The 25000-nt window shown below is 40.0% G+C and overlaps 2 protein-coding genes across 3 annotated transcripts in view; both read right to left on the bottom strand.

The window, feature by feature from the left end:
* LOC121305947 (zinc finger protein 501-like) overlaps positions 1 to 3287 on the bottom strand; it is a 4547-nt gene extending 1260 nt beyond the window's left edge. Inside the window, exons 1-2 of the mRNA XM_041237647.1 lie at positions 3042 to 3287; positions 1 to 757 (exon numbers count right to left, since the gene is read on the bottom strand). Coding sequence (XP_041093581.1) covers positions 1 to 757; positions 3042 to 3201 — 917 coding nt within the window. The 5' untranslated portion in view covers positions 3202 to 3287. The remainder of the gene's footprint in view (positions 758 to 3041) is intronic.
* The window catches only part of LOC121305934 (zinc finger protein OZF-like), a 73574-nt gene that overhangs the window by 38773 nt on the left and 9801 nt on the right, over positions 1 to 25000 (bottom strand). The window contains exons 3-4 of one of the 2 annotated variants that reach the window (XM_041237619.1): positions 23971 to 24636; positions 16689 to 18503 (exon numbers count right to left, since the gene is read on the bottom strand). The exons of the other annotated variant lie outside the window; for it this stretch is intronic. Of the exons in view, the coding sequence (XP_041093553.1) occupies positions 17512 to 18503; positions 23971 to 24636 (1658 nt within the window). The 3' untranslated portion in view covers positions 16689 to 17511. Of the gene's footprint in view, positions 1 to 16688; positions 18504 to 23970; positions 24637 to 25000 lie in introns of those variants that run through there. 2 annotated transcript variants of the gene reach the window in all.

Below are 25000 nucleotides of genomic sequence, written 5' to 3'. Positions count from 1 at the left end.
CGTCGGTGTGTTTTAAGACTTCCTAATTCATTAAAGCGCTTGCCACATTCATTACACTGGTGTGGTTTCTCTCCTGTGTGAATTCGATGGTGTGTTTTAAGACTTCCTAATTCAGTGAAGCACTTTCCACATTCACTGCACTGGTGCGGTTTCTCTCCTGTGTGAACTCGCTGGTGTTGTTTAAGCTTTCCTGATTGAGTGAAGCTCTTCCAGCATTCAGTACACTGGTATGGTTTCTCTCCGGTGTGAATTCGTTGGTGTTTTTTCAGACTTCCTAATTCAGCAAAGCTCTTCCCACATTCATTACACTGGTGCGGTTTCTCTCCTGTGTGAACTCGCTGGTGTTGTTTAAGGTTTCCTAAATCACTGAAGCTCTTTCCACATTCATTGCACTGGTGTGGTTTCTCTCCTGTGTGAACTCGCTGATGTCTTTTATAATTCCCCAAATGAGTGAAGCTCTTTCCACATTCACTACAATGATGTGGTTTATACCCTGTGTGATTTTGCTGGCGTTTAAGACTCTGTAATTGGGAGAAGCTCTCTCCACATTTATTTCGTGAGCCCAGCAAGGTGAGTAAGGGTTTAGGATTGAGAATAACTCTTTGAATATAAACGGATTGTAGTACAGGACTATCCTCTTTTATGCGGACAGGTTCCAGAGCTGTGACTTCTTTCTCAATGTGGACAGGCTCTGGTTCTTCTGGAGTCTCTTCTTTAATGAGGACAGGCTCCACTTCAGGAAGCTTCACATCTGTACCTGAAAAATAGAATACATTTTTCATTTCACATATAATGCATACTGTGGTACACATCTCAAACATTATTGCCAATCGCGTCCTACTGACCACAAAGCACTTAGTTTTAGCATGCTAACCTAGTGAGCTCATTGCAACCTGGCATCTAATGCAAGAGGCCTTGGCGGTTAGCATGCACTCTTTAAATCAAAACATTGGTTATTATCATAACCCTGGTTCCCCGAAATAGAAATGTAACTATTACCATATGGGTGTTTACCTCCTGAAGACCCTGAACCTGAATACAATATCAAAGCTGCATGCAGTGCCTGTGACGCAGTCTTGCCCACCGAAGAGGGCATATAATGACTGCCCTCACAGATCACACTATAATTTTTCCTTCAAGCCTGCTGCAATCATAGACGCAAAGACCTTGAAGGTTAACGGTTACATTTCCCCCAATTGTTTCTACTAACTTGGCTTGCGTTTTTGATATCTCCACTTTAAATGGCGGGGCCCTTTTAATAACTTGGCAGTTTTTGTTTCAGATTAAAATAAACGCTAAATACTTCATCCATTTTTTCGGTTTCAAAAAAGTCAAGGAGTACTGTCTTCATCTACTATCTAGGGTTCAAACACGCAGCCGTTTTTGTGTTATTTTAGCTAAAACAAATTAATTAAAAAAACCTGACTAATTTGTCAATATAATGTGAATAATTTTTCACGATTCTGTAACTTAAAAACTAAAAAAAAACGTACGAAACGCCACCCCGATCTGCTTTGAAACGGCCGAGAAAACATACCCTCAAAATCGAGTATAAACGAGGCTCTGGCAGCCGCACTTACCTACAATGGCGCTATCGTGCCGTTAGAATATACTTTAAATTCAGCATTTTAACTTACTTGTCAGGTTTCCCAATTTTGTATTCCTAAGCACTACATTTTCACTCTCATAACTTTGCTTTTCAGCATTGCATTGAATGTTTCCCACTTTAAATTTCAAATGTTATTACTGTTTATAGCCGCTTTGTTATTATTATTGTACGCAACAGCAAAAAAAGGACAAGCAATGATTAATTGCAATCCGCAACCTAATTTCTCAATCAATTATCACACACACACTGTCGTCAATAATCGATGCACCAACATTTTATTTTCAAAACAAATATTTGTATTTTTATCAGAAGATGCAATAACTAAAAAAAACTGTTGTGTATATTAAACAACTAGACACACCTTACTTTCAAAGGAGAACATTGGATTTAAAAAGGGCTCGAATTCAATAAACAACTGTAAAGAATATGCGTGTGCCAGCACCACACCACCTCTAACACTAATAATAACAATAATAATAATAAATACTATTTTAACAGCACTCGTTAGGATCTGAAATGCTCTTGTTAATTCACATCACTGTTAACATTTCATGCCAAAAGCAAAGTATTCATTGTTCTCACAAAGCCAGACAGGCTAATTCAACTGCTAAACATGGTGTAATTGTCAGACATGTAATCTAATCACAGCCTGCTTTGAAACAAACACTTAAAGAAACTCATCTTTTAAAATGATTACACAAAACAAACAGGTATGCTGTTCACGTTTCACGGCAAAATGCAATGAAATGATACAATATTTGTAACTGACATGACTTGTCCAAATCGAATCCAAAGGCAGACAGGACTGTATCCTAGCAACGCGCGGACGCTGGCTTTCTACTGTAAGAGCACTATGATCGATGTATAACTACATAATCAATGCGTTAACGCAAATTGGCAATTGTTGCATCTGTCAACTGCCTCATTTTAAAGAAGATGTAATTCAGTTCTGGTAATGAAATGACGTTCTAAGATTCTGATTTTAATAAGGACCCAGGCATAGTATGCAGAACCCACATCACACACTCACGAGAGAGCCAGGGCACTGCCACAGGACACGAGACTCAGCAGAGTCAGGACAGCAGAGGACAGAAGACAGCACAGGTCAGCAGGTCTTGTGTCCTGTGCTGTCCTGACTGTGCCGAGTCTTGTGTCCTGTGGCAGAAATGCTGTTTCCATGTAAATGAGGTCATCAGTAGTATTGTTATATAGTGACATGATGTTGTAACAAGCAGGTTTCAAAGAGGGGGTGCTAAAATTATTGTAGAGAATTGTAAACAAACTGAACTGCAAATAGCATTCTGCTGAAGTCCAGTGAAGACGACAAAAATAAGTAAATGCTCCCTAATGCAGTGTATTCCACAGGCTCTCTTCACTCTTTCAATCAAGACCCCCCCCCCCCTCTATAGATCTGCATTCCAGTTTCCCTCACCTCTCTCGGCGATGCTAGAAGGTGGCGTTTCGTCCTGCAGGATCCGCTCATTGGCCTGGTCGCACCCCAGCTCAGTCACTTCCTCCTTGATCTCAACAGTCCTGTCTGCAGAAACAACCCATCGAATAGGAAGCTCTGGGCTGATGTGAGCTGCTTCCATCTCAGAAACTCCCTGTGAGTGAGGCTGATCCGTTCTCACTGAAGAAAAGGAGACAAGACTGTTAGGTTTGTCATTTCAGACTGCAGATAAAGTGCTTTGATTTGAATTTCCACAGAACTCACACTTTAGAAAACTATATTATGTATTAATCCAATATTTGATATGCTCTTGATATATGCTGCACCTTTGCAATATGAATTCCTCTGTGTCCTGCAACAGACTGACGCAGCTTGCAAAAGGCATGCATGTGAGGCTCTTCCACCCCTAAAACAACACAGGGACTCTTCTATTATACAACGTTTATTACATTAGATAAACCTTTAATATCAGGACACATATCTACATGCATGGGAAGTTATTATGGAACATATAAACAGGGTTGAATAGCCCCACCTAACCCTACAGCTATGACCAAATGTTTTGCATCACCCTATATATAGTGAATTAATTTTTGCTTCATATAAAGTCTAATGAAACCTGACCAATGTTACTTTAACACACTGAATAAAATACCACTTTGTAGTTTTCCCACATACTTTATGAAAATCTAACAAACTGAAAAATGTTACATTTTGAAATCTAACATGAAATTCTGTACTACCGGTATGGTTTCTTTGATTACGTTATGTTAAAAAAAATATTGAAACTATGTTAATTATGTTTTTGCTCACAGATAATGCAGAATCTACTGGAAGTGCAGCACTGAATTTAAAAAACTAAGGATTTTGGAACAGTGCGTCTTTTCAACTTAAATTAACAAAGCCCTGGTAATACTCTCATGGATGTTTGAAGTTCCACCTCATAATATAGAAAATGTAAATATTACACAAAGATAGACTCCGTGGCACCCTGAGCCAACGATTTCGAGCGCAGGAAGAGTATCAGTCAGGAGCGTGCGCAATTCACTTGCAAATTCAGTAGTTTTGTAGACTTGGAAGTGCTAATGTGACACAACTTAATTCAGTGAATTTAAACTTTTGAGAGTCGGTGAGGTTGTACCACTTCTTTGTGAAGTCTGGAGGGCTTATTGTACTTTTCCAGTCAACTAAACTTCACCAGGACAAGCGTCACTAACTTTAACAGTTATACAGTTTTTATTTTTTACAGTTTTCATTAGTATACAGTAAACGCTGCCTATGCCCCAACTGTAGTGTTCTTAAGAGTTTCGGTTTTAAAATTAACTGAATGGTGTTCTCAAGTTTTGCCTTTTGGGGGGGGGGGGGGGGGGGTTTTTTTTCTCCACCAGTTTACATTTTCTCTGAGATTGGTTCCTTTTAGTTTATCGGTACGTTAAAAAGTATATCCCTTATAATTACTGGCATTACTGGTAGCAGTCATAGCAGTCGTATATATTAGTAGTTGTATTATTATTATTATTATTATTATTATTATTATTAGTAATAGTAGTGTTGTTAATAGTATATATTATAGATGTTATATTAGCAGTAGCAGCAAATTTCACTATACCCTGGTTTAGATGTAGAATCTACTACACTTTAGAAGATATATAATTTGCTAATGGATAGAACGTCTTCACGTTTTCACAGATTTACATAGAATACACAACTGAAAAGTGCATTACAACGTAACACCTCAGTATAATTTTAATCTAAAATGTATCAGTGAAGGCTTTCAATTACACATGCACAATGTCGTGGGGACTTTTTAACGATCAAAAAACCAGAACACACAATAGACCTTTACACATGAAGGCAGGGCCGAACAATATCCTGTTGCAGACCCTTTACAAGAAGAGACATTGCAGCAATACAGGGAAACAGATCCAAGAGTATCTTAAAAGATGCCTTGCAGTTTGTCAAAGTCAGCAAGCTTGCAGTTTCAGTGTTGCGCATATGCTCCGCTCACACGATCAAGCTTTTAAGTGTCAGGGCCAGCCAAGTAAATGTTGGCATGGCTTGTCTTGTGTGCACTACATTATAATAAGAGGATCTAATTGTAGCTGTACACAACATTTACTCTAATAACAAAAGCGTGTTTTATGAGGATCAGTCCGTTTAGTATACAAACGTCCAGCCCAAAGACCTAACTGAGACAGCGGCTTTGTAGTAAACGGATACAGGGAAGTTTTAATACTTTCTACTCGTAAAAAAATTGAAATTATTGAAGATGTTCGCGCTGCAAATAAACGGAAGAAAACAGACCCATTCCTTTCAGGGACGAGAGGCAATAGGAAACTGTGGACACATGCAGCACGTATTTTAAAAAAGGAACAAAACGGGGATGCTTTCTGGCAGGCGTGCCAGCTGTTTTGACCCTGAAGTCAGTGTTGGGCTGAGCAAAACAGACATGAATATTGCTTAGGAGCTGCGCCCTCTATAAGTATCCTCTGAGGAATTTTCAGCCCAAACTGATCTGAATCCTTTAAATACAAAGCCAATCACTCAGTCTGGAGCAGATCTAAGTCCCAATAAGAAAACACCAATGTGAATTAATTCACATTCCGGTAAAGTCCGTTCTGTTTACCTCCTCTCTCTCTCTCTCTCTCTCTGCAGTAGTGAGCTCCTTTCTTTAGTCGATCGCAAGCCTTCCGTTTCACAGCTAAACTAAAACCATTTAGATTTAAAAAAAAAAAAAAAAAAAAAAAAAAAAAAAAAACACTCTGACCTGCTACGATAAATCAAACAAAACACAATGCCCCACGCACGATCAGCGGCAGCTTTGAAACACAAAGCCTTGAGGTCCAACCTGGAGACATTTCGGCTCCACACCACTGCATAGTAAAACTCTGCAGGGATAGGAGCCAACGTGGCTACCCCAGCATGCAGCTTCATAGCGTCCTCTTATCAGGCAGCCCAGCGCAGCCAATCGGTCTCTACAGAGTGTTTCTGCGGCCAATAATAATAACACCCTGACGATTGCAGCCAGGCACGTCCAATAGCTGCAAACCCGCAAGACAGGAGCAGCACGCCTTGAACTGCAAGGCTGGCGCGGCCAAGCTGCAACACTAACCCCGCCCCCGCCGTGACGCGATCGCCAAACCCCGCCCGCCGACCCCGCCCACCGACCCCCTTCATTAGAACATAAGAACATAAGAAAGTTTACAAACGAGAGGAGGCCATTCGGCCCATCTTGCTCGTTTGGTTGTTAGTAGCTTATTGATCCCAAAATCTCATCAAGCAGCTTCTTGAAGGATCCCAGGGTGTCAGCTTCAACAACATTACTGGGGAGTTGATTCCAGACCCTCACAATTCTCTGTGTAAAAAAGTGCCTCCTATTTTCTGTTCTGAATGCCCCTTTTTCTAAACTCCATTTGTGACCCCTGGTCCTTGTTTCTTTTTTCAGGCTGAAAAAGTCCCTTGGGTCGACACTGTCAATACCTTTTAGAATTTTGAATGCTTGAATTAGGTCGCCACGTAGTCTTCTTTGTTCAAGACTGAACAGATTCAATTCTTTTAGCCTGTCTGCATATGACATGCCTTTTAAGCCCGGAATAATTCTGGTCGCTCTTCTTTGCACTCTTTCTAGAGCAGCAATATCTTTTTTTATAGCGAGGTGACCGGAACTGAACACAATATTCAAGATGAGGTCTTACTAGTGCATTGTACAGTTTTAACATTACTTCCCTTGATTTAAATTCAACACTTTTCACAATGTATCCGAGCATCTTGTTAGCCTTTTTTATAGCTTCCCCACATTGTCTTGATGAAGATAATACAGCATCATGCATTGCTGGTATAGGAATGGTATAGGTGCGTGACCTCTGTGGTCAGATCTGGCTGCGTTCACGCATTTGTCATTTGACGTGGGACCTGCGCAGACTCTCAAAAGTTTGCGCGACATGAACTCAGCCGTACCTTTCTCGACACGTCTGCTTTCACTTCGCTCCAGGAAACTGAAACGTTTATTCTGGGGAGGGAGAGACAGCATTGTATTACAGGCTGTTTAAAGTATTTGGCTTGGGTAAAACTGTTTCCTAATGATATATACAAAAAAAAAAAAAGTTTATAACCCTCATTGAGTTCTGAAACAAGGATCCTTTTCCTGTTTGATTACGCCTTGCAAAAGTTAAAACGAGGCTCTTGTTTTCTTCCTTTATCACAGCAGAAGTGCTAATTTTATATTAATGGTTATACTACATTAAAAAAATTAAAATAATAATAATAAATACTAAGAGGATTCTGCTACTCGAGTCTCAGAGTGAAACCCGGCGAGGATGGACTTCAGCGTGTCCGTTTCGCTCTTGCAAGACGAGCTCGGCTCTGCCATCGAGCACGCAGTGAAAGCGGCTGTAGACACCGTCTTGTGGGAAATCACAAGAGTTGTGGGCAGTAAATTGAACGAGTTTCAGATTGCAATGGCTGGGAAGGAGAAAGAGAATGAAAGGCTGAAGCTGAGATTGGAAATATCAGAGAGCGAGTTGAAAGCGGTGCGGGAATGCATGAGCGCTGCAGATGCGGACAGTAACCAACCTCTCAGAAACATGAACCCCGACTGGAGTGAACAAGACTGCCGCAGGAACGGGAACCAGGGACTATTACAAGGTGAGATTGATATTTTTTAATGATGTAGGGTCCCCCCGTTGCGTTTGTTATGTTCATTTCGGAAACCAGTTAAGATTAAGCAAGCATTTTATGGTTAAGCAAACATAGCACCACTTCTTCTCCCCTTCCTCTGTCCCCTGTCATCTGACTCTGACCCAACCCTAAGGGTGTGATGGAGCATTCTGTCCTTTCTTCATATTGCAAAACTGCCCCCCAATGATACCTGGTTGATCCTGTTATCCTGTTTGGTTCCTTCCATGATGTTGCTTGGTCATTCCAACTCTTTAAATAACCTTTTTGTCAATTGTATTGGTGAGGTCTTGGTTTGAATTTCTCTTTTAAGACACCTTTAAGTGCTTATTATGAGTGCTCAGTTCAACTCTACTGCCCTAATGTTACATCAGTCTGATTCATTATCCAGACTATAAGAAAGTACAGCTCAGTGTTTGTAAATCCCACCTAGACTAGTTAAGATTTAAATTGGCATTCTAGGAACTATAAAATAGTACTAGTCTATATTGGTAAACCTTAACCAGCCTAATTAATAAATTAAGTGGCTATCCTTCTGGTAAAATGATATGTTGTAAAGATTAAACTGTGGTTAGTAAATTAAACAAACCTACAGTCCCATTGAGACTTTAGCAAACCTGATAACAGGGGGTTAGGACAAGGATCTGTGAGCTTTGATATCAATATACAGCAGCACGTTGAGTTTTCATGCTTAATTAAATTGTTTGCCTGCAAATGTATTTCTAGACACTGCAACGATCTCTTGTGTTTTTAAACGGGGCAGGACCTGCATACTACTTTATCAAACACTACACTTCATGCCTTAGGTTTGAGAACAAGCAACAAAACAAAACCTAACTCCTCCTGGGAGAGCTAACTAAACTGTATAGATTCCCTTTATAACTGGCAAAGTAAAGTGCAGAGATGTTCAGAAACAATCATTCGCCACCGATCGTTGCGTCAAAGGTTTATTGCAGTGGTCATCAAACAACAGAGCGCTCCGGAGAATAACGGTCACTTTATCAGCAGCCAGAGTATTCTGCCGGGGTAAAGCACGTACATGGGTTATATATGTTTCACACAAAATCCCCTGCTCCTATCAGGATTTGGCACACAGCACACAATTCCTTTGTCCTTACCCCCTAAACCTGTCCCCTCTCTCAGTTTAACCCATGGATAGCAACTGTAGGGCTTGACTGCCCCCTCCATTGTGTTTGTTATGTTCATCTCAGACTAGATTTTATGATCTAGCAAGCATTTCATGGTTGAGCACACATTCCAATTCTCCTTCCACGCTCTATGGCCCCGGACATCTGACCCAACCTAACGGTGTACTGGAACATTCTGCCCTTCCCCCCTCCTTTCACAAATTCCTCACTAAACATTGCAAAACTGCACCCAATGATTGTTGGTTGATCCTGTTATCCTGTTTGGTTCCTTCAAGGGGGACGCGTACCCCTGGGGTACTTCTATGGGTCATGGGGTATGCAGGACAACTCAGGAATGCAAAAATGAAAGTAAAAGAAATGAATGATCTTCAATTGATTTTGTATGTGATACATTTCTTACTTGCAAAAGAAAAAATGAATGTAGAAAAGTTAAGAATCAAAGTATACAGAGTCAGTTTGGATACTTTTTATGTAGTCTTTTAATAATAAAAAAGTTTATCATTGTTAGTTATTGTAGTTTTATCTTATTGCTGTTGTTTGAAATTTGAAATGGCACACAGTTATGTTGAGATGGAAAGTAATGTTAACATGATTCATATTTACAATGCAGACTGTATTGGATTATTTATTATAATTTTGCCAATTCTGTGCATCCAAAGACTTTAACAATTTAAGAATTGCTGTTTGATATTCTGTCGTTAACCAGCAGCTTGTCAGTCCCAAACTGTTCTGACGTATTTATATATTAAAAAAGGGAGACAAATTATAATTTGTTAATCACATTAGTTTGCCTTTATTTGTTTTGCAACCGTGATGCCATTCAGTAGAACGAAAATTAGAAGTACCTGAGCTGAAACCTCTACCACAAATACTGAAGAAGCAATGTTGGATCCAGCCTCATTCCCAGCTCACCATCCTGTAGTGTCTGGAAAAGTAGAAGTCTCTAGAGGATATCATTCATGATTTGTATCTATTGTCCTGGCGCCCAGTGGGCTGGCCTTTGTCTTCCTGGTAGCTCTCTGTCCACTTCCACTGTCAAGCTACAGTGGAATGTAACTGGGTGCACTATATTCATTTAAAAATAAATACAATAAAAAACCTCTTCATACATTGTTCAACAGGAATGACCCAATAACATCTCAGTACAACTCTGACAAGGGACTGGCTTTGTAGAGGAACCTGGATAGTAAGTAGGTTCTCATTTTGTAAAATTCTTTCACACAGATCGCAAAGAGAGCCGTGCTATACCTAAACCTGAAGCACAGGAGGGGCCAAGGATAGAAGCAGTTTACAAACTAGAGGAGTCCTTTCACCAGGAGTGGTGTGCAAGTCTAAGGCAGGGTACAGAGCTGGCATGTGTTAAAGATGAAGAGGTCCCTCGACTGGAATGTGTTCCTGTTAAAGAGGAATTCATAGAACAGGAATGTGTCCCCATCGCAGAGGAAGATCCTACTGAAAATAATGCCTGTGCACTTGAGGAGAACAACAAGCTGGGATCCAGCCTGTGTGATGATCGTCCACCTGAATGTGAACTGGGGTTTAGAGGTAATTATACAAAACAAGAAACATTGAATTGATTATTATTATTATTTATTATTTTTTTAATGTAGTCGTCTCCAGTTGTTTTACCCTGGTGTTCTCCCCAGTTTGGTGTGCCCAATTAATATCTGTATTCTGGGCTCCCTGCTTGGGAGCTTCATTGAGTTGATTGTTAGTCTCATAGAAACTGGTTACTAAGCACTGAAATCTTCATATTTGTGATCATTCCACCTCAATTTAAGCTAGGGAAGCTGCATAACCACTCATTGTTGTTATTATTATTTATTTATTTATTTATTTCCTAGCAGACAGCCTTGACTTACAGGTAGACTTAAAATTGTTTAAAAATATTACAGTACAAAGTATCACGTTATAAAATATGACATAACAGAATATCATAGTACAGATAAGAACAGTTCTGTAAGTACAATAAGATGAAATTCAAGTAAGCAAAATGAAGACTACAGTCAGTTATAAGTATGAGTGAGTTTGACTAAGAGCAGTTAAAACTTACAGTGAATATATGCTTATATGGAATAAAGTCCAGTAAGAACAAGTAGCAAGTATGATGAATGGGCGAGAATGATTTCAAATGTCTTGCAACTTGCCTGTCCTTACTACTGTGGCATCCGCTAGATGTGCAGATGCTATCATGCCACTTTCGAATGCTTTTAGATCTTTGTCTTTCCCTGTTTCTGGTAGACTGTTTGCAGTTGTGCTGCTCCCACAGCTTTATAGTGTTGCTGGGATCACATGTCTCATCAGTGGGTGATGCCAAATCCAGCTGGGCTGCTAAGTGTCACCAGAAGAAACATTTTAACACAGTACTTGCATATAAACCTGATCTTATACTTCCTATATTAAGGAAATCAGTGATATTAATAATCAAAGTTATATTCTCAAGCATTTGTTCTTCTTGAAACCTATTGTACTCTGCCTGGCAAATTTCAATGTAACGATAATGTGGCTGGTGTTAACAGAAGTTAGGTTTGACTGTATTCTCACCAGAGTTCACTCTAGGAGTTGGTCATGGTTATGAGGGGAAGCCCTGCAGAAGAGTGAATGTGTAAGAATGATTTCCAATAACCTTTGTCTCTCTTCTTTTTTTTCTCTAGTTGCTAAAGGAGATCACATAGGCGGGACTCCGTTTCCCTGTGCTGACTGTGGGAAGAGTTTCAATCATTTATCACAACTTAAAATCCACCAGTGCGTTCACACAGGAGAGAAACCTCATCACTGCAATGAGTGTGGGAGGAGTTTCACGCAGTTACAGAATCTAAAAAGACACCGACGTGTTCACACAGGAGAGAAACCTCATCACTGCACAGAGTGTGGGAAGAGATTCACACGATTGGAAAGTCTCCACGCACACCAGCACATTCACACAGGAGAGAAACCATATCACTGCACAGAGTGTGGGAAGAGTTTCACACGATTGGGAAGTCTCCAATCACACCAGCACATTCACTCAGGAAAGAAACGTTATCACTGCAGTGAGTGTGAGAAGAGTTTCACACGACTAGGAAATCTCCAATCACACCAGCACATTCACACTGGTGATAAGACTCCTCGCTGTGTTGAATGTGGCAAGAGTTTCACACATTTAAGTTACTTGAAAATCCACCAGGGGACTCACGAAAAAGAGAAATCTATAGTGAATGTTTAAGGAGTTTCCTTCAATTAATAAACCTTAAAAGACACCATAAAATTCACAAGAGTGAAGCCCTGTCACGGCTTTGAATGTGTTTAGAAATCTGTTACTGGGTCTTGAAGAACACAAGTGAATTCACAGAATTTCAGCCAGTTGAGGACACATTAACACCAGGAGTAAATTTGACAGCAATACAGAAATATTTACTGAAAACAAAAGAATAAACTTGAATGATAAACAGGATAGTCCTAATCACTTTAAATTAAAAACTCACAGGTGGAAAATACGGACTACATGTGGTTTGGAACATTAATCTTTGTGTTGGCCATTCTGATTTTGTTACATCACGTTAGTAATCTGTAAAATAGATTGTAATTGCGTCTGTAAGATTCCGCTTTTGTCTCATGCATTGCTGAGTCTCTTAGTTTGAACATTACGATTATTATATGCAACTCCTTACTTGTGACTAAGTCTCCAGCTCTTTCAAGTTGGCGCTAAGCTTTGGTCAATTCTCATCTTCACAACTCAGATATAGTTTTGTTGTTGATAGGCTCTGACTACAATATAATACCTCCCAGCAAATATTTTTCACAATGGAAATGGTAAAACTGTTTTGTAACCTGAGAATGAGCCACAAAGGTGCATACCTTGAAAATGTCCCCTTTGCGAATTTTAATTTAAATAATAAATGTTGTTTTAAGTATTTTACAAAAAGGGACCATGTCTTAAATTGTAGTGACAACTCACTGGGCAAACCATATTCTGCTTTACAGAGATAATTGTATAGGATTACTCCAAAAACTGATTGTTGTGTTTTCCTTGTTTGAAATTAATTCAATATAAACAGAAAAAAAAAACTTTTTGAAATACATTGCACACAATATAGCCTAGAAGGAACCGAACAGGAACAAGACCTTACAAGGAGAAAGAGGAACTGAATGTTCCAGCACACCACTAAATTGAGCCAGATGTCCCGGGGGGGGGGGCGTTGGGAAGTTAAAGATAAGAATGTGCAATGCTTAAGGTTTAGAATTATAACAAGCGCACAGGGAGGGGACCATAGAGCCCCAAAGCCAGTGCTGATTGATTAAACCAAGGGGTATAGCAATAATTAAGAGGTAGTTATTAGTGAATTGTTTGCTGCGTGCTAATGCCTGATAGGAGCAGGGGATTTTATGTAAAAACTATATAACCCATGTACATGCTTTACCCCGGTAGAATACACTAGTTACTGATGAAGTGACTGTTGTTCTCCAGAGCGCTCTGTTGTTTGATGACCACTGCAATAAACCTTTGATGCAACGATCGATGTGATTGATTGTCTCTGACCATCTCTGAGCTTCATTAAGCGACCCTATAGCCTCCTTTTTAAATATAGAAAAGGCTCTGTTGCCCCTTCCCTTTATGCATTCTCATTAAAATGCTGCAAGAGGAACTCTGTAACACTAGAACTACCTAGAACTGCCACGCGGGTCACTTGACCCATACAATTTTAAACTGCTTCGTTATGAAAATGAAAAACTTACTATTGGATACAACTGAAAAGTTTTATTCATAAACATCACATCTAATATTTGCATCGCAGAAACACAATTTTTAAATGGAAAATTCAACATAAAAGGCTTTATTTTTAAAATGAGTGCATATACAGCATGACTACAAACAGTTAAAAAATATAGTAAAATATACATTTCAAAAGACATGGGTATGTACATATACCCTTGTACAGGTTTAAATTGGTATATGCACATATAGAACTGTAAAACCAAAAACACTGTTCTAATACTACGTAAAAAGAAAATATAACACTACTTCCGGTATGAGGGCTGCATTGTACTCTGTGGAGGAGCGGACGCGTCTGCCAGCTGACTGTGCCTGCATCCAGGAGCTGTGTTGTAAATACTGTTGAACACTATTGTGTAAGCACAAGTAAACTGGTGCATAGAAACCTGTAAAGCCAAAAATTTTTTTTCTAAAAGTAATATAAAAAAAGAATATGTAAAATACATTTCATATCAGGCACATAAGTTGTTATCTTACCTGCCATTTCGGTTTGCTGTGTGCATCTGAGTGCAGCTTGCCGTATTCCAATCAAAATGACTACTTTCAAGGTTAAATATTTCTGAACTGATATAAGTTGCATACAAACAGAAACAATCCCAATGGTAGCTATACAGTTCTGGGTAATGGGGATTCTGCTGGTGTAAATGTTATCAGTCCATGTTGGAGCCTGGCAGGTTCATATGCTGTGCTGCTTTTTGTCTTTTTTGCTTTACAACAGGGGTGGTCAACCACAGTCCTGGAGGGCCATTCCACTCCAGGTTTAACAGGTGAAAAGAGATAATGACATACTTCAGAGTCTGGGTGAAGATTTAATTGGCTTAATCACAGGTGTGGCCATTCTTCAATTAGGTAATTGATGCCAATTGGCATGTGGGCACATGCATAAACAGGAGTTTATACAATTCTTTGCTGCTTGGAGGTGTTTGGGGTTGAGTTTGTGCTGTGACTCATCATAGGGTTTTGAAACATTGCAGTTCAGGCTCAGTAATGATGTTAGGCTATAGTGTTTTATTTTTCTGTTTAAACTCCTTCCGTTTCACATCTGCTACATTCTGCTGTACCACACACTCGCTTTAGTCTGCTTGCTCCTGTGTGTTTTGTATTGGTGGTGTTGTCTGGTCATGTTTGTGTATTGCTGTTGATTGAGTTGGACAAGAGGCCCCTTTGTGTTTGAAGGAACACTGGATGGGTTCGGTGTAACCTTCCTCAGAGGAGGTAGAATTATCCTCAACACAAAGACAATAACAGTAACATTATTTTACAAATAAAGATGTAAATATATCAGATGATAACATGCACAGTTAATTAGGATAGGTGATGGGTACCCTGCCATTTCAACCCGATCAGTTGAGCAGCATCATGAAATCAAGTTCTATGTTTAAACTGAGAGATAGAAAACGCTGTCAAACCACAATTGTTTTTCTGTAGTGTGATGGTGTAAGGGCTGTTTTTCCTCCTCAAGTGGTTTTGCCTTTTGGTTCAGATCATGAACCATATCAAGGGTTTCAGCATCTTAAACTATTTCTTACTTTGTCAGCATTGATCAATTTTCATTTTACACATTTCCTGTCTTGTAGCTGATGAATGAAGCATTGCTAACTTGCTGGTCTAATAAATAACATTGCTGCGGTGCCTTATGAACATGCATGTTTGTTTTTTTTCAAATTATTAACATCTTAAATGTATTTCTTGATTGAAATACAGCTGTGATACACCAGCACTGTAATTCAATTGGGAATATAAGCAGCACTGTCCATCATCTCCTTCAGGGAAGCAGAATGTTGCACTTGCTGTTTTCTAAGAGCACTGTACCAAGTGTTACTGATTGGCTAATGAGACTCACTATAGTGAAAGAGCACACTGCCAGTTACCTGTAGACACGCCTGCTATAGGAAACAGCAAGTGAGCACTCTGCATGTGTAATGGAGTGTAAATATAAAGATGAATGGATAAACAGCTAACAAATGTAAAACAAAATCCCAAACACTAAGAATCACGCTTTCATATTTTATTTATAATAATGAATTTCATTGAAGTTTAAAACAAGAGCAGACTGCAAAATAAGAGCCATAGCTAGATGATTACATACAATCAACACAGATTATTCAATTATTAGTCATCTTAATTAATGTTTAAAACTTGTTCAAGCTTTTGAAAACAAGTAATAGATATGCTTAACAATGCACTGTAGTCATTCAGCAAAAAAAGGGTTCATTTCTTAAGCCTAGTATGGGAGAGGGGACGTTTTCAATCACAGGTAAGGTTGGAAACTTGAAATGCTTTTCTAAATACAGATCTTTGTGAAGTACTGAAGACTATATTGATCTCTGTAAATAAATAAATACTTTTGAAAAACATTATTCAAGATTCTGTTTTAATAGGGTAAAGGAAACAAGCTCTGGTCAAGCGCTCCATTGCTCCTTTCATTTCAGTCTGCTGTATAACTGAACGGTAAGGAGGTTTTGCGGTGCTCTCTTGCAATAAAATATAAAAGCGTATCATTTTTCTGTGTCAAGGTATTGTACCTGTCCTACAAAGTGCATTGCCAACACTAACTTAACAATCTGTATGCTTAAATGAAAAGTCATCTGTAAAGGAAACATGTCTAAATAGAACTGGTGTTGTGATTTATTTTCATTGTAATAGCTAATTATGTAGTTATTTATACAATATGACTTGTTCACTGTACTTAGGGATTACTGTATTGTTGTTGTGAGCTGTAAGAATAAGATTGTGCTGCAAGAATGTTTTTGTAGGAAATATGTAAAAAGTGAAAGGCTGTTTTACCTTTTTTTACTCAAACACAAAAGTCAAAAGAAGCCATTAGTATGTGTATTATACATATATATATATATATATATATACACACACACACACACACATATGTAGTGCTTATAGAAAGTCTACACCCCCTTGAACTTTTTTTACAGAATATGAATATTAATAATAATATCTACTTGGAAGTTGTGGGGTAGGATGTGTAGATAAATAAAACAAAACTGTTTTAGTTACAGGCTATAAGCCAACAAAAGGTGAACATTTTGAAAGGGGGTGTAGACTTTCTATAGGCATTGTGTGTGTACATATCTCATAATATTATGCTATGTATACAGAATATATAATGTTTATTAATATAAATATACTAGTCACTCTGGAGAATGCTACAAAGGAGTTTTTTTTTTTAAATAAAGACACATACACAAATATAGCACACACAAATATATTCAACCTTTATTTCTTGACATCCTTCATCCAATTCATTTTTTTCTCACATTAACGTGTGTTACACGATACAGAAGAATACCAATCCCGCGATGGTCCTTGCCCCGTGGTCCAGCCTGGAGGGATGCAAAGAGAAGCCCAGCGTTTGCACCTTGCTCCAGGGGTTTAGCCGTGAAGAAGCCAAGCCGCAGTCCTGCCTTTGCAGCGATGCGACAGCCTTTTCCTTCTGGTTTTAATAATAATAAAAAATAGCGGGTAGATGAACAGAGCTCCTGGTCTTAACAAAAGGTTTTGAAGCAGTCAATCAGCAGTTTCCACTTACATGGAACTTCAAGATCCACCCTTCTCTATGAAAGATGCACGGCTTTATTATCAGCGGATGGGAAGACTGATTTAGCCAATCATATAAAATGTTGTAGAATTTTTTTTCTTTTATTTTTAGACATTGAGGCCGTGAATATGAGGCCACCCCTGAATTAACGCCTGCGCTCTGTCAGTGGGATATCGGAAAAAAACAGCATCTCCCATAAGATAAACATCTCGGCTTGTGTGTCTCTTACCAGCGAGGGTGTGAAATAGCGTCTCCCTCTTTGGAATGTGTTAAAAGGGTCTGTTATTGAGACCTCGTAATTCAGTAAAGCTCTTCCCACAATCTTTAGTGATGTGGTTTCTCTCCTGCGTGAACTCGTTCGTGTCTTTTGAGACCTCGTAATTCAGTAAAGCTCTTCCCACAAGCATTACAGAGATGTGGTTTCTCTCCTGTGTGAACTCGTTTGTGTCTTTTAAGATTTCCTAATTCAGTAAAGCGCTTCCCACACTCACTACACTGATGTGGTTTCTCTCCTATGTGAATTTGTAGGTGTTTTTTAAGATTTCCTAAATAATTGCAGCGCATTCCACATTCATTACAGAGGTGTGGTTTCTCGCCTGTGTGAATTAGCTTGTGTCTTTTAAGACTTCCTAATTCAGTAAAGCGCTTCCCACAATCATTACAGTGGTACGGTTTCTCTCCTTTGTGAATGCGCTGGTGGTTTTTAAGGTCTGACAAATGACTGAATCTCTTTGCACACTCTTTGCAGTGGTAAGGTTTCTCTCCTGTGTGAATTCGTTGGTGTTTTTTAAGACTTCCTATTTCAGTGAAACTCTTCCCACAATCATTACAGTGGTGACATGTCTCTCCTGTGTGGGTTCGCTGATGTCTTTTAAGAGTTTTTATCAAACTGAATCTCTTCTCACACACTGTGCAGTGATAGCATTTCTCTCTTGTGTGACTGCACTGGTGGATTTTAAGCTGTGATACATGACTGAAACTCTTCCGACAATCAGCACAGGGAAATGGAGTCTCTCTTGTGGGACTTCCCTTGTGAGTTTTAGGAGAGCCTAATTGATGTGAACTCTTTCCTTGTTTAGCAGAACAGGGCAAGGTCTTCAAGTTGCCCTGGGTTTCAGAATTGATCACACACACAGAATGTGTAGAATCTGTACTCTCCAGAGAAGGAATTTTAACTGAGGGAGTTCTCAATTTCTTCATATTTCCTTCTTGGGGTGTGGTCTCTCTGTCTTTCTTGCACTGTGGTTTGCCACTAGAAGAGTTTTTGCAGTGGGGTGATGGTTTAGCGTCGTGTCCATTTTCATCTACTTTAGAAGCTAAGCAAAGAAAGACAAAATAAAGTTGAGACAAACATTATTATAAAGCATTCCTACACATTCACTCTTCTGCAAGGCTTCCCCTCATAACCATGAACAACTCCTAGAGTGAACTCTGATGAAAACACAGTCAAACCTGCTTAATATCACTCCTGTTAATACCAGCCTCCTTGTATAGAGTGGGTGTCAATGAGGACAAGCAAAATACATTTTAAAACTACCTTTAACAAAACATTCATTCAACAGCAGGTGATTGGGGAGCAGTGAAAATGTAATTGAAAATGGATTTCACTGCTCCCCTTATTGTTTATCTGGAACTTTTCCTCGTTAAAAGGCGTTTCTAACGTTTTAAAATGTATTTTTAATGCTGCCATTTTCACAGCTCCCCTTATTGATTGCTACTTTGCCCATCACATCTATGCTAAAAGCCTAATCTAGATGTAGTTACAGGTGTGTGAACGAGAGAGGATTAATTTGCGTTACAAATCTACCGACCCAGGAGGACGCGGAGTAAGGCTGGTGATGGGCCGACTCGATGGTAGGAAGGAACCGGAAGTCGAGAAAGGGCGCAAGCTGTAAGACTGCTCTACGATCAGCTGTGGCGAGCGCGGAGACTGGATAAAAGCACGGTGCCGTGCTGATCGCAGGGAGGTTTGGCAGTACAAAGGAGACGTAGCTACGCGAGTAAGGCCCGTTGCGCTGAAAATATTTCCGAGCTGGAGCCGTGTTTTGTGTTGTTGCTAACGGAGACGGACTGGGAGCTGAAGCCGCAAGCGCCAGCAGAAACCCTGAACATCACAGAGCACTGCACTGGGCACTCGCACTGGGAGCACTTGACATTTTCTGGGCACTGTGGACTATTGCATGTGTGTGTGTGTGTATATTGTCACGAAGAAAATACAGTGTCATTGTACAGAGACCTTCTGTTTGGACTTCCACCCATTCCTGCACCATTCACATTCTGACCGGGTGGTATGATTTTTTCCTGACTCTAAGCTTAAACACTTAGTTTTTTGTAATGAATTTCATGACTTTTGTAAACAGTAATAATACTAGTATTTATTATGTAAGCAATAACCCCAGATAGGTTGCAAAATACCACATTAACTGTAATATTGACTGTAAGCTTGCTGCTTCCAAACTGGCAGAATCTTCACCATCCATTTTGATCTCGCAGACCCAATGCTTTTGAACTCTTCGGAACCAACTCCCTTTTCTTGTTTCCACAGTAACAAGCACCAGCCAGTCAAGTTAGGGTAGAACAGTGGAAATGACGATTCCGAATTCATTCTGTTTCGTCTGGAGTTCAGAACAGACAGCTATTACCAGCTGTAAATAAACTGAAAAACTTTAAAAGCAAACAGATTTTTTTTTTGTCCAGCTTCAGACAGTAGGTTGACAGCAAAGGATGCAATGGAGTGTTGTGATGTTTGTGCAGCTCTACAGCCCAGGCAGGGGAATTCAAAATAACGGGACGATTTCCGTGAAATTTGCCCATTGTCGTGTAACATGTCGTTCCCTGTGAAATTTCAAACTTCGGAAAGAGTAGTGGAAACGATTAAGCACACTGCATAGAGCTGCACAATGTCTTTAAAAACGTCTTCAACTAGGGGTCCCCCTATTGGCTCATCCAGTTAAAGCGCTGCCGCTACAAACGCAGGATGAGTCACGCAGCTTGGACGGCGCCAGTTCGAGTCCAGGCTGCGCAAAGAGGCCACTATGCTGGGGACTCTGAAGGGGGCGTCCCATTGGCTCCGACGCTCCCAGGGTGGGGTCTGGAAACAGACAGGGATTCCTTCCGCTCATCACACAACAGCGAACCCTACCGGCCAGACACCAAGCACATTCAGAGTGGATAAAAAGCAGGGCTGATCTCTGTTCCCCGGGATCGGTAGCCCCGCCCACCTCTGCTCTGGATCGCTCAGAGTTAAAGGCTTTAAGCTTGCGAGATCGGAGGATCCTCACACGCCCTCAGAACGTCTGTGCTGCGCGAGGACTCGCTGTGATGAGGAGAAATAAACATGATTGGACATTCCAAATTTGGGGGAAAAATAAAATAATAATAGGTCACTTAAAAATAAATAAATAAATAAATAAACACGTCTTCAAACAAAATTTACTTTGCTTGATAATTCACAGATGGTGAAAATAAAATGTCTTCAAAAAGTTGGACATAACAAAATATTTAAGCATTTACTGTTTTTCAGGGAAGCTTTTAAATATTTTGGAACATTTGTTATATAACAACTCGAGAAAAATCTGGTATTTTGACAGTGAAACAACACGCAACAATGAGAGAGGAGACATGTCTGGCATTAACGTGCTGATCGGAGATACAGAAGGCTGTTTCAGAGGGCAAGCAACACTGGGTGCGGTACCACTGAAGATAAGTTAATCACTTCAGGACAAGCAATCAAGCAAATGACTGTGAGACCACCCCTTGCACCTCTCCCAGGACTGACAGAACGGGCGAGAGGCTTCCATTTTAAAAAGAAGTCGATTTAAATTTCAACCAAGTGAACTGAAGGAAAATCTGCTACAAATCGCACTGGTTTTGTTTTTTAGAAATCAGATCCAGTGTTGCTTACCTGGCATTTTTGGAGTTAAAAACAAAAGCAAATATGACACTAACTGTAAAACGAAGAAATGTGTTCATTTCCCTAGATTTTTTATATAGTCTGATTAATACAGTTCTATTTCCTGGCATTTTATATACTCCACTGTACTGTGCATAAAGTGCCAGTGATAGTTCCCTGGCATTTTATTCACTGTCTAGTTCCCTGGGATTTTATGTATTTGGTTCCTTGGCACATCAACTGTATATTTCCCCTCCCACAATTTCAAGTTAATAAAAATCCATTACACTGGAACAGAGCATGCAAAGCGATGTGTGTGAAAAACACACACGTCTCCTCGTATTGTCCACCACATGCAGGGTCATTTATAAAATTATTTCAACTTTCTGGTCAAGCGTGTAGAGTACTTGTACCCACACACATTAAGTTAACTCTTTAAAAGAACTTCAGACAAACTTTCCCTGGCATTTTTTTGTTCTTTCTATTGCTGTTGCTAACTTCGTTTATTATTTACAAAGTTTATAGACTGAAACGCTATGTTAAATTTGTGAAGCTATTAAAACATGAAGATTGACAAATATGTTTCTAACGATAGAAAATGAAATGCTTCTACGTGACATTATCAGTACAACTGTATTATTTTTAAACAAAATACAGACTGTAAATCTCATGGCAATGTGTTGAAGTATTAATTCATTTATGTATTTATTTTTCAGAGACAGCAGTGTAGGGATGTTGTCCACCCAACATGGGACAAGAAGAACACCATTACACCTCTAACTGATTGATTCTGTTCACTCTTAAATAAAACCAAAATCCTACAAGTTACATTCTAGTTTTGCGTGTGTGTTTTGTGCAACGGGGAAGAGGCAAACAAATTTAAGAAGGACAAGTTGTTAGCATTTTGTCCCTTGGACAACAATGATTATTTTTTTAAATTGCACCCCTCTGAGAAGCGAGTCCATCGGGGTCCGTTTCTGTCTGCAATATGATTCAGGTCAGGTATGTCGCTCCAACTTGCAAACGGAATGACTTGTTCAAAGTCACTGATCAGAGTTTTATTTTTTTATGTTGTGATCCTAGCTTTTGTTATGCTGAATGTAATAAAAGACAGATAAAATGGCGAGTAAAGCAGTATGCATTTGAATACAGTGTCCTGAGTGGCTGGAGACTGAATGGGATGATTTGCATGAGCGTGTGTGAACGTGACCAATGCTGTGCGAGCGTGGTGTATAAATGTGGGCGAGCATGCAGAGAGTTTTGTGTTGGCATTGCATTAAAAGGAGCTCCTGAAAGAACGTGCTGAACCCAAATAAAGAACAGTTCTCACTGCTATTTTGCACAGACTACTGGCTCCTTCTCATTTCTCCAACACTGGGAACTCTCTACACACTGCCACTACACTTTCTGAAAAATGTGTCTATGGCCACTTTATTGAGAAGATCGGACAATGGCAGGGATTGTAAAAAATCTGTTGTCCTACTTGATGTACTGTTTTTACCTGAAATACACACCGATTATTTTTTTTTAACCTTTTGTTTTGTAGTTAATAATCTTTATTTTTATATAGCGCCTTTCATAGCAGAGCACCATCACAAAGCGCTTTACAAGAGGCTAGGGTGTGTGAGCTGTGCATCAGCTGCAGAGTCTCTTACAACAACGTCTCACCCCAAACAGCACAAGGTGGTTCAGTGACTCGCTCGGAGTCACACAGGGAGTCAGTGGCTTTGCTATTTGAACCGGGGACCTCCTGGTTACAAGCTTGTTTCTTTAACCACTGGATCACACAGCCTCCTAGTTAATTCAGAGGGGTACAGCAAGGCTAGTCTCACTTCTGTGACGTTAACTTTTTATAGTGTTCATTTAAAGTAACTAATTTAAACAAGAAAGTGTGTGTGTGTGTGTGTGTGTGTGTGTGTGTGTGTGTGTGTGTGTGTGTGTGTGTGTGTGTGTGGGGGGGGGCGACTTGTTTTTTAATTATTTGTCAAAATCGGTTATTTTCAGTTATTCAAAATAAACACCACTCAAAATGCATCATTTTTCAGTTTCTGCAAACAATCGCATGTGCGTTTCAGCAATACATACACAAGGGTTAACTTACTGTGCTGCAGTGAGAACGTCCGCATTTAGGATTCACGCAATGCAAAAATCTGGATGCGTTTTGAATCCGAGAACTGCGAGCAGTAACAGATCACCACCTGCATATCTATCACACTAGAGGAGGAGGAGTGGTATGTTTTGATCAGGGTATACAGCAATAGAGCAGTACACCCTGCCATTCACCTCTGCATGCTTTCAATACAGCAATACACCCTGCCACTCATCTCTGCATGCTTTCAATAGAGCAATACACCCTGCCATTCATCTCTGCACGCTTTCAATAGAGCAATACACCCTGCCATTCATCTCTGCACGCTTTCAATAGAGCAATACACCCTGCCATTCATCTCTGCACGCTTTCAATAGAGCAATACACCCTGCCATTCATCTCTGCACGCTTTCAATAGAGCAATACACCCTGCCATTCATCTCTGCACGCTTTCAATAGAGCAATACACCCTGCCATTCATCTCTGCACGCTTTCAATAGAGCAATACACCCTGCCATTCATCTCTGCACGCTTTCAATAGAGCAATACACCCTGCCATTCATCTCTGCAGCTTTCAATAGAGCAATACACCCTGCCATTCATCTCTGCACGCTTTCAATAGAGCAATACACCCTGCCATTCATCTCTGCACGCTTTCAATAGAGCAATACACCCTGCCATTCATCTCTGCACGCTTTCAATAGAGCAATACACCCTGCCATTCATCTCTGCACGCTTTCAATAGAGCAATACACCCTGCCATTCATCTCTGCATGCTTTCAATCTTTGTTTTTTTTTTTACCTGAAAGGTGTTCCCATTCTGCTGATTCCAGCACAGGACTCTCCTCTTCAATGTGGACGGGTTCCAGTGCTGTGACTTCTTTCTTAATGTAGACAGGGTCCAGCTCAGGAAGCTCCTCTTTAATGAGGACAGGCTCCATCTCCAAATCCTGCCTTTCACAAGGATAACCCAGCTGTACCTTCAGAACTCGCAGGTGGTGTTTCACGCTGCTGTGGGGTCTGAAATCTGCCCCGCATTCATGACAGTTATATGGAGTCTTTCCAGTGCCTGTCTGCTGCTGTCCGTTCAGGATTCCCGACTCCCTGAAAGTCTTCACACATCCAGCACAGCGATGCAAAGTCTTTCCAGGAGATGCTTCAAGGTTTCCTGCAGGATTAAAACTCTTCCCACATCCATGACAAAGAGAGCTGCTTAAGGGTTTAGAATTGAGAATAACCCTTTTAATATGGACTGACTCTAGTACAGGACTCTCCTCTTCAATATGGACTGATTCCAGTACAGGACTCTCCTGTTTAATATGGACTGATTCTAGTGCAGGACTCTCCTGTTTAATATGGACTGATTCTAGTACAGGACTCTCCTGTTTAATGTAAACAGTTTCTAGTTTTTCTTGGGCTTCATCTTTAATAGGGACAGGTTCCAGTTCAGAAAGCTTTCTATCAGTACCTGAAAAACAGAACAAAAGTGTATTTATTTAACATATGATAAATACTGTGGATAAATGTTGGCAGCTACCAGAGAGAAGGGCTGGATGGGGTACATCAATAAATCCATCATGACATTTTAGATGTTCGACACACTATGATATATAAGTAAAGTATAAGCCACGATGGGCCGTGCGGTTTCTATTAAACACACGCACGCCTAGGCAGGGATTAGCTCTGCACTGGACAGCTGCGGTCACAGCGTCTGGTGAAAGCACCTCGGATTCCAGCAGGAGCTTTAATCCAGGTAGATGATGTGTGGGGGGGTGGGGTTTGCTTTGTCTTTATCGGCTGCCCTTTTTTTTTTTAAATACATTAACAGCCCA

This window comes from Polyodon spathula, chromosome 45 (assembly GCF_017654505.1).
Source record: "Polyodon spathula isolate WHYD16114869_AA chromosome 45, ASM1765450v1, whole genome shotgun sequence".
NCBI lineage: Eukaryota > Metazoa > Chordata > Actinopteri > Acipenseriformes > Polyodontidae > Polyodon > Polyodon spathula.
This window is presented reverse-complemented; position numbering and strand designations above follow the sequence as displayed.